Source organism: Rutidosis leptorrhynchoides, chromosome 7, assembly GCF_046630445.1.
Source record: "Rutidosis leptorrhynchoides isolate AG116_Rl617_1_P2 chromosome 7, CSIRO_AGI_Rlap_v1, whole genome shotgun sequence".
Lineage (NCBI taxonomy): Eukaryota > Viridiplantae > Streptophyta > Magnoliopsida > Asterales > Asteraceae > Rutidosis > Rutidosis leptorrhynchoides.
In genome coordinates this window covers 7,315,855-7,331,308 of record NC_092339.1, presented here as the reverse complement: position 1 = coordinate 7,331,308, position 15,454 = coordinate 7,315,855, and the positions used below count along the sequence as shown (strand labels likewise).

The window sequence follows — 15,454 nt, the reverse complement described above, 5'->3', positions numbered from 1 at the left end:
TGCGAGTTTGCCAAATTACTGATATTAACTTGTGAATCTTACAAGTGGTATCAAGAGCTAATTTCGTGAGCGATCATCAAAGAGAGTGAGAGAGAATGACAGAGGAGACGAATCAGTTTCAAGCGATCTATGTACCAAAGTTCGATGGTGATTATGATCACTGGTGTTTGCTGATGGAAAACCTTCTGATATCGAAGGAATTGTGGCGTGTAATTGAGGAAGGGTACAAGGAGCCAGTAGATGAATCAACGATGACAGAGACTGAGCGTGTCAATCTAAACGCTCTTAAATTGCAAGATCTGAAGGCTCGAAATTATCTATTTCAATCGATAGATAAACACATTCTCAAGACTATCACACAGAAAAAAACATCCAAACAAATATGGGATGCTATGAAGATGAAGTGTCAAGGGAATGCGAGGGTTAAGCGAGCACAATTGCAACGGTTACGTAGAGATTACGAAACCTTGGGGATGAAATCTGGAGAATCTGTTACAGCCTACTTTGGAAGGATCATGGTTGTAGCCAATGACATGCGAAATTGTGGTGAGGACATGCCAGATGTCAAGATTGTAGAGAAAATTCTTCGAACTCTCACCGAAAACTTCATACCGGTGGTGTGTTCCATAGAAGAATCAAAGGATCTTGATACTTTGTCCGTAGATGAGCTGCAGAGTTCACTACTTGTTCATGAGCAAAAGTTGCTCAAACGAAGAGCAAGTGTTAAAGATAGAACATGATGGTAGCAGCGGACGTGGTCAAGGAAGAGGACGAGGTTCATATGTAAGAGGTAGGGGACGAGGGCGTGGTCGTTCCCAATATGACAAATCAACAGTAGAGTGCTATCGATGCCATAAGATGGGCCATTTTGCATACGAGTATTCCAGTGGAGAACGAGTAGCAAATTATACTCAATATGATGAGAATGAAGAACTACTTCTCATGGTTTCGACAGATACAAACCAGCAAGCATCACTTGTCACATGGTTCTTGGATTCGGCCTGCTCTAATCACATGACAAGTAAGGAGGAGTGGTTTATACGTCTTGATCAGAATTATAGTCATATGGTCAAACTAGGAAATGATTTGCGATTGGAGGTTAAGGGATTGGGAGATATAAAGTTAATGGTGAATGGAATTACACAAGTGATAACCGAAGTGTATTATGTGCCAAGCTTAACTTCCAATCTTATTAGCATTGGACAACTTCAAAAGAAGAAAGTAAAGTTTGTGCTTGAAGATGAGGTCTGCTCAGCCTATCATTACCAAAGGGGTTTGCTGTTTACTTCAAGGATGACGCGAAACAGAATGTTTCCACTCCAGGTGTCAATGATGAGTGTGACAAAGAATTGTTTGCAAGTAAGTGAAGATGAAGACAACCAAATATGGCATCGACGGTTTGCTCATGTAAATCATAATGCATTAAAAACCATGCAACTTAGGAAGATGGTTCAAGGACTACCAAATCTAATGGAGAAGACAATCGTATGTGAAACTTGTGCAATCGGAAAACAACAAAGGATGGAGATCCCAAAGAGTCGTAAATGGCGTTCTACTGAGAAACTTCAATTAATTCAAACTGATTTGTGTGGACCGATTACTCCAGCCTCACAAAGTGGAAAAAGGTACGTTCTTGTCTTCATTGATGATTATACGAGAAAGACATGGGTTTATTTCTTGGCTCATAAAAGTGAGACATTTGAACACTTCAAACGTTTCAAAGTATTGGTGGAAGGGGAAACAGGCTCTAAGATTAAATGTTTGCGAAGTGATAGGGGAGGAGAATTCACCTCGCATTCATTTAATGAATTCTGTGAAAATAATGGAGTGAAACGACAATTAACCGCGTCCTATACTCCGCAACAAAATGGGGTTGCGGAGCGACGAAATCGCACTATTATGAATATGGTAAGTTATCTTTTGGTCGATAAGTCCATGCCTAAACAATTTTGGCCCGAAGCAGTAAAATGGGCATGCCATATTCTTAATAGGTGTGTTAGTCGTAGCCTAGATGATAAGGTGCCGGAAGAATTATGGTCGGGTTCAAAACCAAGTGTTGAGCATTTCCGTATCTTTGGTTGCATTGGCCATGTACATGTGCCAGCTCAACTACGAACTAAGCTTGACAATCGTAGCCACAAATGTATTTTTTTTGGGTGTTAGCAGTGAATCCAAGCCGTACAGGTTATATGATCCGGTTGAAAAGAAGATTATTGTGAGTCGTGATGTTGTGTTTGATGAAGAAGGGAAATGGGATTGGAAGATGAAGGAGACTGAAATTGGGACGCCAGTCATTGAAGATGAAAGTGGAAATATTCTAGTGTTTGAAGAATCTTCACCGATTTGTGATTCTCCACTTACAGCCTCACAACATAATGTTACTGAAGAACATGTAAACACTCCAAATGTGCCCAAAAATCCCACTTCTGAAAATGCTCCCTTAGCCGGAACTACAAGCTAAGCAGAGACATCAACACGTGTTTGACGTGCACCTATTTGGATGAAGGACTATGCCAGTGGTCAGGAAGTATCTGATGAAGATATCATTGAGGATGAAGTCGGGTATGTCATGTATAGTCCCCTTGATGATCCGGTAACGTATGATGAGGCAAGTAAAGAAGAAAAGTGAGTGCAAGCTATGGAGAATGAAATAAAGGCTATCAACAAAAATGAAACATGGGAATTAGTTAATGCACCAAGTGACTCCAAACCAATTGGTGTTAAATGGGTGTATAAAACTAAACTTAATGAACGTGGAGAGGTTGACAAGTACAAAGCAAGACTTGTTGTAAAGGGGTATGCACAAAAGAAGGGAATTGACTACCATGAAGTTTTTGCACCCGTGGCTCGGTGGGACACCATTAGAGCTTTGTTGGCAGTCACGGCTCAAAGAGGGTGGATGATGTTTCAACTTGATGTGAAAAGCACCTTCTTGCATAGAGAACTTAAGGAGGTTGTATATGTAAATCAACCGGATGGTTTCATAAAGCAAGGACAAGAATCAAAAGTTTATCGTTTGAAAAAGGCACTTTATGGATTGAAGCAAGCACCTCGCGCTTGGTTCAATCGGAGTGAAGGGTATTTTAGAAGAGAAGGTTTCAAATGAAGTGAGTATGATCATACTTTGTTCTACAAAAGAGTTTGGAACAAGGTACTTTTGGTAAGTTTATATGTTGACGATTTGATTTATGTTGGAAACGATTTGATGTTGTGTGATAGTTTTAAGCGCTCAATGCAAAAGGAATTTGAGATGACCGATTTGGGTAAGGTGCGATATTTTTTGGGTGTTGAGGTGCAACAAACTACAGCTGGTATTTCGTTGTGCCAAAAGCAGTATGCTAAAGATGTTCTCGAGAGGTTTCAAATGTGGGATGTAAATTCGGTGGACAATCCAATCGTGCCAGGCACAGTTCTAACCAAAGCAGGAGTAGGGGAGGATATTGATGAAACCTATTACAAGCGATTGGTGGGGAGTTTGATGTATTTGACAGTAACACGTCCTGACTTGATGTATGTGGTTAGTCTACTTTCTCGGTTTATTGAAAATCCAAAGGATGAACACTTAATGGCAGCAAAGAGGGTGTTGAGGTATTTAAAAGGCACCTATGATTATGGCTTACACTATGCAAGAGAGGCGAAAGAAAAGCTGAAGGTTTACACTGATAGTGATTACGCTCGAGATGCGGAGGATCGGAAATGTACATCTGGGTACATATGTTTGCTGAGTGGAGCAGCAATCAGTTGGAGTTCCCGCAAGCAAGATATAGTTGAAATGTCCCGTTCTTATTGATTAAAAACGTTCCATATTAATTGATTTCGTTGCGAGGTTTTGACCTCTATATGAGACGTTTTTCAAAGACTGCATTCATTTTAAAACAAACCATAACCTTTATTTCATCAATAAAGGTTTAAAAAGCTTTACGTAGATTATCAAATAATGATAATCTAAAATATCCTGTTTACACACGACCATTACATAATAGTTTACAATACAAATATGTTACAACAAAATAAGTTTCTTGAATGCAGTTTTTACACAATATCATACAAGCATGGACTCCAAATCTCGTCCTTATTTAAGTATGCGACAGCGGAAGCTCTTAATAATCACCTGAGAATAAACATGCTTAAAACATCAACAAAAATGTTGGTGAGTTATAGGTTTAACCTATATATATCAAATCATAATAATAGGCCACAAGATTTCATATTTCAATACACATCCCATACATAGAGATAAAAATCATTCATATGGTGAACACCTGGTAACCGACATTAATAAGATGCATATATAAGAATATCCCCATCATTCCGGGACACCCTTCGGATATGATATAAATTTCGAAGTACTAAAGCATCCGGTACTTTGGATGGGGTTTGTTAGGCCCAATAGATCTATCTTTAGGATTCGCGTCAATTAGGGTGTCTGTTCCCTAATTCTTAGATTACCAGACTTAATAAAAGGGGCATATTCGATTTCGATAATTCAACCATAGAATGTAGTTTCACGTACTTGTGTCTATTTTGTAAATCATTTATAAAACCTGCATGTATTCTCATCCCAAAAATATTAGATTTTAAAAGTGGGACTATAACTCACTTTCACAGATTTTTACTTCATCGGGAAGTAAGACTTGGCCACTGGTTGATTCACGAACCTATAACAATATATACATATATATCAAAGTATGTTCAAAATATATTTACAACACTTTTAATATATTTTGATGTTTTAAGTTTATTAAGTCAGCTGTCCTTGTTAGTAACCTACAACTAGTTGTCCACAGTTAGATGTACAGAAATAAATCGATAAATATTATCTTGAATCAATCCACGACCCAGTGTATACGTATCTCAGTATTGATCACAACTCAAACTATATATATTTTGGAATCAACCTCAACCCTGTATAGCTAACTCCAACATTCACATATAGAGTGTCTATGGTTGTTCCGAAATATATATAGATGTGTCGACATGATAGGTCGAAACATTGTATACGTGTCTATGGTATTTCAAGATTACATAATATACAATACAAGTTGATTAAGTTATGGTTGGAATAGATTTGTTACCAATTTTCACGTAAGCTAAAATGAGAAAAATTATCCAATCTTGTTTTACCCATAACTTCTTCATTTTAAATCCGTTTTGAGTGAATCAAATTGCTATGGTTTCATATTGAACTCTATTTTATGAATCTAAACAGAAAATGTATAGGTTTGTAGTCAGAAAAATAAGTTACAAGTCATTTTTGTAAAGGTAGTCATTTTAGTCGAAAGAACGACGTCTAGATGACCATTTTAGAAAACATACTTCCACTTTGAGTTTAACCATAATTTTTGGATATAGTTTCATGTTCATAATAAAAATAATTTTCTCAGAATAACAACTTTTAAATCAAAGTTTATCATAGTTTTTAATTAACTAACCCAAAACAGCCCGCGGTGTTACTACGACGGCGTAAATCCGGTTTTACGGTGTTTTTCGTGTCTTCAGGTTTTAAATCATTAAGTTAGCATATCATATAGATATAGAACATGTGTTTAGTTGATTTTAAAAGTCAAGTTAGAAGGATTAACTTTTGTTTGCGAACAAGTTTAGAATTAACTAAACTATGTTCTAGTGATTACAAGTTTAAACCTTCGAATAAGATAGCTTTATATGTATGAATCGAATGATGTTATGAACATCATTACTACCTTAATTTCCTTGGATAAACCTACTGGAAAAGAGAAAAATGGATCTAGCTTCAACGGATCCTTGGATGGCTCGAAGTTCTTGAAGCAGAATCATGACACGAAAACAAGTTCAAGTAAGATCATCACTTGAAATAAGATTGTTATAGTTATAGAAATTGAACCAAAGTTTGAATATGATTATTACCTTGTATTAGAATGATAACCTACTGTAAGAAACAAAGATTTCTTGAGGTTGGATGTGAAATGTCCCGTTCTTATTGATTAAAAACGTTCCATATTAATTGATTTCGTTGCGAGGTTTTGACCTCTATATGAGACGTTTTTCAAAGACTGCATTCATTTTTAAACAAACCATAACCTTTATTTCATCAATAAAGGTTTAAAAAGCTTTACGTAGATTATCAAATAATGATAATCTAATATATCCTGTTTACACACGACCATTACATAATGGTTTACAATACAAATATGTTACAACAAAATAAGTTTCTTGAATGCAGTTTTTACACAATATCATACAAGCATGGACTCCAAATCTTGTCCTTATTTAAGTATGCGACAGCGGAAGCTCTTAATAATCACCTGAGAATAAACATGCTTAAAACGTCAACAAAAATGTTGGTGAGTTATAGGTTTAACCTATATATATAAAATCGTAACAATAGACCACAAGATTTCATATTTCAATACACATCCCATACATAGAGATAAAAATCATTCATATGGTGAACACCTGGTAACCGACAATAACAAGATGCATATATAAGAATATCCCCATCATTCCGGGACACCCTTCGGATATGATATAAATTTCGAAGTACTAAAGCATCCGGTACTTTGGATGGGGTTTGTTAGGCCCAATAGATCTATCTTTAGGATTCGCGTCAATTAGGGTGTCTGTTCCCTAATTCTTAGATTACCAGACTTAATAAAAAGGGGCATATTCGATTTCGATAATTCAACCATAGAATGTAGTTTCACGTACTTGTGTCTATTTTGTAAATCATTTATAAAACCTGCATGTATTCTCATCCCAAAAATATTAGATTTTAAAAGTGGGACTATAACTCACTTTCACAGATTTTTACTTCGTCGGGAAGTAAGACTTGGCCACTGGTTGATTCACAAACCTATAACAATATATACATATATATATCAAAGTATGTTCAAAATATATTTACAACACTTTTAATATATTTTGATGTTTTAAGTTTATTAAGTCAGCTGTCCTCGTTAGTAACCTACAACTAGTTGTCCACAGTTAGATGTACAGAAATAAATCGATAAATATTATCTTGAATCAATCCACGACCCAGTGTATACGTATCTCAGTATTGATCACAACTCAAACTATATATATTTTGGAATCAACCTCAACCCTGTATAGCTAACTCCAACATTCACATATAGAGTGTCTATGGTTGTTCCGAAATATATATAGATGTGTCGACATGATAGGTCGAAACATTGCATACGTGTCTATGGTATCTCAAGATTACATAATATACAATACAAGTTGATTAAGTTATGGTTGGAATAGATTTGTTACCAATTTTCACGTAGCTAAAATGAGAAAAATTATCCAATCTTGTTTTACCCATAACTTCTTCATTTTAAATCCGTTTTGAGTGAATCAAATTGCTATGGTTTCATATTGAACTCTATTTTATGAATCTAAACAGAAAAGTATAGGTTTATAGTCAGAAAAATAAGTTACAAGTCGTTTTTGTAAAGGTAGTCATTTCAGTCGAAAGAACGACGTCTAGATGACCATTTTAGAAAACATACTTCCACTTTGAGTTTAATCATAATTTTTGGATATAGTTTCATGTTCATAATAAAAATCATTTTCTCAGAATAACAACTTTAAAATCAAAGTTTATCATAGTTTTTAATTAACTAACCCAAAACAGCCCGCGGTGTTACTACGAAGGCGTAAATCCGGTTTTACGGTGTTTTTCGTGTTTCCAGGTTTTAAATCATTAAGTTAGCATATCATATAGATATATAACATGTGTTTAGTTGATTTTAAAAGTCAAGTTAGAAGGATTAACTTTTGTTTGCGAACAAGTTTAGAATTAACTAAACTATGTTCTAGTGATTACAAGTTTAAACCTTCGAATAAGATAGCTTTATATGTATGAATCGAATGATGTTATGAACATCATTACTACCTTAAGTTCCTTGGATAAACCTACTGGAAAAGAGAAAAATGGATCTAGCTTCAATGGATCCTTGGATGGCTCAAAGTTCTTGAAGCAAAATCATGACACGAAAACAAGTTCAAGTAAGATCATCACTTGAAATAAGATTGTTATAGTTATAGAAATTGAACCAAAGTTTGAATATGATTATTACCTTGTATTAGAATGATAACCTACTGTAAGAAACAAAGATTTCTTGAGGTTGGATGATCACCTTACAAGATTGGAAGTGAGCTAGCAAACTTGAAAGTATTCTTGATTTTATGAAACTAGAACTTTTGGAATTTATGAAGAACACTTAGAACTTGAAGATAGAACTTGAGAGAGTTCAATTAGATGAATAAAATTGAAGAATGAAAGTGTTTGTAGGTGTTTTTGGTCGTTGGTGTATGGATTAGATATAAAGGATATGTAATTTTGTTTTCATGTAAATAAGTCATGAATGATTACTCATATTTTTGTAATCTTATGAGATATTTCATGCTAGTTGCCAAATGATGGTTCCCACATGTGTTAGGTGACTCACATGGGCTGCTAAGAGCTGATCATTGGAGTGTATATACCAATAGTACATACATCTAAAAGCTGTGTATTGTACGAGTACGAATACGGGTGCATACGAGTAGAATTGTTGATGAAACTGAACGAGGATGTAATTGTAAGAATTTTTGTTAAGTAGAAGTATTTTGATAAGTGTATTGAAGTCTTTCAAAAGTGTATAAATACATATTAAAACACTACATGTATATACATTTTAACTGAGTCGTTAAGTCATCGTTAGTCGTTACATGTAAGTGTTGTTTTGAAACCTTTAGGTTAACGATCTTGTTAAATGTTGTTAACCCAATGTTTATAATATCAAATGAGATTTTAAATTATTATATTATCATGATATTATCATGTATGAATATCTCTTAATATGATATATATACATTAAATGTCTTTACAACGATAATCGTTACATATATGTCTCGTTTAAAAATCATTAAGTTAGTAGTCTTGTTTTTACATATGTAGTTCATTGTTAATATACTTAATGATTTGTTTACTTATCATAGTATCATGTTAACTATATATATATCCATATATATGTCATCATATAGTTTTTACAAGTTTTAATGTTCGTGAATCACCGGTTAACTTGGGTGGTCAATTGTCTATATGAAACATATTTCAATTAATCAAGTCTTAACAAATTTGATTGCTTAACATGTTGGAAACATTTAATCATGTAAATATCAATCTCAATTAATATATATAAACATGGAAAAGTTCGGGTCACTACAGTACCTACCCGTTAAATAAATTTCGTCCCGAAATTTTAAGCTGTTGAAGGTGTTGACGAATCTTCTGGAAATAGATGCGGGTATTTATTCTTCATCTGATCTTCACGCTCCCAGGTGAACTCGGGTCCTCTACGAGCATTCCATCGAACCTTAACAATTGGTATCTTGTTTTGCTTAAGTCTTTTAACCTCACGATCCATTATTTCGACGGGTTCTTCGATGAATTGAAGTTTTTCGTTGATTTGGATTTCATCTAACGGAATAGTGAGATCTTCTTTAGCAAAACATTTCTTTAAATTCGAGACGTGGAAAGTGTTATGTACAGCCGCGAGTTGTTGAGGTAACTCTAGTCGGTAAGCTACTGGTCCGATACGATCAATAATCTTGAATGGTCCAATATACCTTGGATTTAATTTCCCTCGTTTACCAAATCGAACAACACCTTTCCAAGGTGCAACTTTAAGCATGACCATCTCTCCAATTTCAAATTCTATATCTTTTCTTTTAATGTCAGCGTAGCTCTTTTGTCGACTTTGGGCGGTTTTCAACCGTTGTTGAATTTGGATGATCTTCTCGGTAGTTTCTTGTATAATCTCCGGACCCGTAATCTGTCTATCCCCCACTTCACTCCAACAAATCGGAGACCTGCACTTTCTACCATAAAGTGCTTCAAACGGCGCCATCTCAATGCTTGAATGGTAGCTGTTGTTGTAGGAAAATTCTGCTAACGGTAGATGTCGATCCCAACTGTTTCCGAAATCAATAACACATGCTCGAAGCATGTCTTCAAGCGTTTGTATCGTCCTTTCACTCTGCCCATCAGTTTGTGGATGATATGCAGTACTCATGTCTAGACGAGTTCCTAATGCTTGCTGTAATGTCTGCCAGAATCTTGAAATAAATCTGCCATCCCTATCAGAGATAATAGAGATTGGTATTCCATGTCTGGAGATGACTTCCTTCAAATACAATCGTGCTAACTTCTCCATCTTGTCATCTTCTCTTATTAGCAAGAAGTGTGCTGATTTGGTGAGACGGTCAACTATTACCCAAATAGTATCAAAACCACTTGCAGTCCTTGGCAATTTAGTGATGAAATCCATGGTAATGTTTTCCCATTTCCATTCCGGGATTTCGGGTTGTTGAAGTAGACCTGATGGTTTCTGATGCTCAGCTTTGACCTTAGAACACGTCAAACATTCTCCTACGTATTTAGCAACATCGGCTTTCATACCCGGCCACCAAAAATGTTTCTTGAGATCCTTGTACATCTTCCCCGTTCCAGGATGTATTGAGTATCTGGTTTTATGAGCTTCTCTAAGTACCATTTCTCTCATATCTCCAAATTTTGGTACCCAAATCCTTTCAGCCCTATACCGGGTTCCGTCTTCCCGAATATTAAGATGCTTCTCCGATCCTTTGGGTATTTCATCCTTTAAATTTCCCTCTTTTAAAACTCCTTGTTGCGCCTCCTTTATTTGAGTAGTAATGTTATTATGAATCATTATATTCATAGATTTTACTTGAATGGGTTCTCTGTCCTTCCTGCTCAAGGCATCGGCTACCACATTTGCCTTCCCCGGGTGGTAACGAATCTCAAAGTCGTAATCATTCAATAATTCAATCCACCTACGCTGCCTTATATTCAGTTGTTTCTGATTAAATATGTGTTGAAGACTTTTGTGGTCGGTATATATAATACTTTTGACCCCATATAAGTAGTGCCTCCAAGTCTTTAATGCAAAAACAACCGCGCCTAATTCCAAATCATGCGTCGTATAATTTTGTTCGTGAATCTTCAATTGTCTAGACGCATAAGCAATCACCTTCGTTCGTTGCATTAATACACAACCGAGACCTTGCTTTGATGCGTCACAATAAATCACAAAATCATCATTCCCTTCAGGCAATGACAATATAGGTGCCGTAGTTAGCTTTTTCTTCAATAACTGAAACGCTTTCTCTTGTTCATCATTCCATTCAAATTTCTTCCCTTTATGCGTTAATGCAGTCAAGGGTTTTGCTATTCTGGAAAAAGTCTTGGATGAACCTTCTGTAGTAACCAGCTAGTCCTAAAAACTGGCGTATGTGTTTCGGAGTTTTCGGGGTTTCCCACTTTTCAACAGTTTCTATCTTTGCCGGATCCACCTTAATACCTTCTTTGTTCACTATGTGACCGAGGAATTGGACTTCTTCCAACCAAAATGCACACTTTGAAAACTTAGCGTACAATTCTTCCTTCCTCAATACTTCTAACACCTTTCTCAAATGTTCACCGTGTTCTTGGTCATTCTTTGAGTAAATAAGTATGTCATCAATGAAAACAATGACAAACTTGTCAAGGTATGGTCTACACACTCGGTTCATAAGGTCCATGAACACAGCTGGTGCATTAGTTAAACCAAACGGCATGACCATAAACTCGTAATGACCGTAACGTGTTCTGAAAGCAGTCTTTGGAATATCATCTTCTTTCACCCGCATTTGATGATACCCGGAACGTAAGTCAATCTTTGAATAAACAGACGAGCCTTGTAGTTGATCAAATAAGTCATCGATTCTCGGTAGTGGGTAGCGGTTCTTGATGGTAAGTTTGTTCAACTCTCGGTAGTCGATACACAACCTGAATGTACCATCTTTCTTCTTGACAAACAAAACAGGAGCTCCCCACGGTGATGTGCTTGGTCGAATGAAACCACGCTCTAAAAGTTCTTGTAATTGGCTTTGCAGTTCTTTCATCTCGCTGGGTGCGAGTCTGTAAGGAGCACGAGCTATTGGTGCAGCTCCTGGTACAAGATCTATTTGAAATTCAACGGATCGATGTGGGGGTAATCCCGGTAATTCTTTCGGAAATACATCAGGAAATTCTTTTGCTATGGGAACATCATTGATGCTCTTTTCTTCAGTTTGTACTTTCTCGACGTGTGCTAGAACAGCATAGCAACCTTTTCTTATTAGTTTTTGTGCCTTCAAATTACTAATAAGATGTAGCTTCGTGTTGCCCTTTTCTCCGTACACCATTAAGGGTTTTCCTTTTTCTCGTATAATGCGAATTGCATTTTTGTAACAAACGATCTCCGCTTTCACTTCTTTCAACCAGTCCATACCGATTATCACATCAAAACTCCCTAACTCTACTGGTATCAAATCAATCTTAAATGTTTCGCTAACCAGTTTAATTTCTCGATTCCGACATATATTATCTGCTGAAATTAATTTACCATTTGCTAATTCGAGTAAAAATTTACTATCCAAAGGCGTCAATGGACAACTTAATTTAGCACAAAAATCTCTACTCATATAGCTTCTATCCGCACCCGAATCAAATAAAACGTAAGCAGATTTATTGTCAATAAGAAACGTACCCGTAACAAGCTCCGGGTCTTCCTGTGCCTCTGCCGCATTAATATTGAAAACTCTTCCACGGCCTTGTCCATTCGTGTTCTCCTGGTTCGGGCAATTTCTAATAATGTGGCCCGGTTTTCCACATTTATAACAAACTACATTGGCATAACTTGCTCCGACACTACTTGCTCCGCCATTACTCGTTCCGACACCATTTGTTCCTTTCGTTCTATTAACCCCTGGTCCGTAGACCTCACACTTCGCCGCGCTATGACCATTTCTTTTACACTTGTTGCAAAATTTGGTGCAGAACCCCGAGTGATTCTTTTCACACCTTTGGCATAGTTGCTTCTGATTGTTGTTGTTGTTGCGGTTATTATTGTTGTTGGGATGATTGTTGTAGTTGCTGTTGTTGTTGTTGTTGTTGTTGTTGTTGGGCCGTTTGTTGTAGTTGCGATTGATGTTGCGATTGTTGGGATAATTGTTGCGATTATTGTTGTAATTGCTGTTGTTGTTGTATTGGTGATTCTTATCACCGTTTTCCTCCCACTTTCTTTTGACTTGCTTCACATTGGCCTCTTCAGCAGTCTGTTCTTTAATTCTTTCTTCAATTTGGTTCACGAGTTTGTGAGCCATTCTACATGCCTGTTGTATGGAGGCGGGCTCGTGTGAACTTATATCTTCTTGGATTCTTTCCGGTAATCCTTTCACAAACGCGTCGATCTTCTCTTCCTCATCTTCGAATGCTCCCGGACACAATAGGCACAATTCTGTGAATCGTCTTTCGTACGTGGTAATATCAAATCCTTGGGTTCGTAACCCTCTAAGTTCTGTCTTGAGCTTATTGACCTCGGTTCTGGGACGGTACTTCTCGTTCATCAAGTGCTTGAATGCTGACCACGGTAGTGCGTACGCATCGTCTTGTCCCACTTGCTCTAGATAGGTATTCCACCATGTTAACGCAGAACCTGTGAAGGTATGCGTAGCGTACTTTACTTTGTCCTCTTCAGTACACTTACTTATGGCAAACACCGATTCGACCTTCTCGGTCCACCGTTTCAATCCGATCGGTCCTTCGGTTCCATCAAATTCCAAAGGTTTGCAGGCAGTGAATTCTTTGTAGGTGCATCCTACACGATTTCCTGTACTGCTAGATCCAAGGTTATTGTTGGTATGTAGCGCAGCCTGTACTGCGGCTATGTTTGAAGCTAGAAAAGTACGGAATTCCTCTTCATTCATATTCACGGTGTGTCGAGTAGTCGGTGCCATTTCCTTCAAAATAGTTAAATGGAACAAGTTAATCATACAGAATATTAAGAGTAGTTAATAGTATTTCGTAGCATAATATGAACTCATTTATAAAAGCTTTTTCTTCATATTAGCGTTTTATAAGTTTAAATTCGGGTAGTACCTACCCGTTAAGTTCATACTTAGTAGCTAATATACAATTCAACTACTACAATTCTATATGAAAAACTGATTATAATAATATTTCGCGTTCAAACTTTTATACAATATTTTACAAACTTACAATACCGCTTATTTTACATAAAGCATGAAATATAGCACACAATAACTTTGATACAAGATAGTTGTGAAGATAATTCTAGCTAGTACACAAGTCGTTCAGCAAAGGCAATAAAGACACGTAATTCATACGTCCAGAAACAAGTCATGCATTCTGGTTTTACTAGGACTACTTCTCATCCTTGGTCTTGTGCAACATAACAGTTATGGCCGTTGATAAGACAGCGTGTTGTAACGTCATCAAAGGGACGAGGGTTACGTAATGTCCAACAGTCCCGTAATAATCTAAAAACCTCATTTCTTACCCCAATTACCGACTCCGTCACTTGTGGAAACGTTTTGTTTAATAGTTGTAGCCCGATGTTCTTGTTCTCACTTTGGTGAGAAGCGAACATTACTAATCCGTAAGCATAACATGCTTCTTTATGTTGCATGTTAGCCGCTTTTTCTAAATCACGAAGTCCAATATTCGGATATATTGAGTCAAAATAATTTCTTAACCCGTTGCGTAAAATAGCATTTGGGTTCCCCGCAATATATGCGTCAAAGTAAACACATCGTAACTTATGGGTTTCCCAATGTGATATCCCCCATCTTTCAAACGAAAGTCTCTTATAAACCAAGACATTCTTGGAACGTTCTTCGAATGTCTTACAAACTGATCTCGCCTTAAATAGTTGTGCCGAAGAATTCTGGCCGACTCTAGACAAGATTTCATCAATCATGTCTCCGGGTAGGTCTCTTAAAATATTGGGTTGTCTATCCATTTTGTGTTTTTAAACTGTAAAATAGACAAGAGTTAGATTCATAAAAAAAAATACTTATTAATACAAGCAATTTTTACATATATCATAAAGCATAAGAACACTATATTCCATATATTACACCACACGAATACAACTATCTTATTCCGACTCGCTTGTTTCTTCTTCTTCGGTTTTGGTTCGTTTTGCCAAGTTTCTAGGGATATATGATGTTCCCCTAATACGAGCCGTCGTGATCCACATTGGTTTAGAAAAACCTGGTGGTTTAGAGGTTCCCGGGTCATTGTTACAACTTAAGGACTTCGGGGGTTGACGATACATATAAAGTTCATCGGGGTTGGAATTAGATTTCTCTATTTTTATGCCCTTTCCCTTATTATTTTCTTTTGCCTTTTTAAATTCAGTTGGGGTAATTTCTATAACATCATCGGAATTCTCGTCGGAATCCGATTCATCGGAGAATTGGTAATCCTCCCAATATTTTGCTTCCTTGGCGGAAACACCATTGACCATAATTAACTTTGGTCGGTTGGTTGAGGATTTTCTTTTACTTAACCGTTTTATTATTTCCCCCACCGGTTCTATTTCTTCATCCGGTTCCGATTCTTCTTCCGGTTCCGATTCTT

The 15,454-nt window shown here is 36.6% G+C and overlaps 1 protein-coding gene across 1 annotated transcript; it reads left to right on the top strand.

Moving 5' to 3' along the window:
• The first annotated feature begins 95 nt into the window (after nucleotides 1-95).
• On the top strand, nucleotides 96-740 carry LOC139857941 (uncharacterized). The gene has a single exon (XM_071846789.1). The coding sequence runs from the start codon at nucleotides 96-98 to the stop codon at nucleotides 738-740; it is 645 nt and encodes a 214-aa protein (XP_071702890.1).
• Nucleotides 741-15,454: the final 14,714 nt, after the last annotated feature.

Coding starts and splice junctions, on each gene's coding strand:
- LOC139857941 (XM_071846789.1), top strand. CDS start 96: ATGACAGAGGAGACGAATCAGTTTCAAGCGATCTATGTACCAAAGTTC.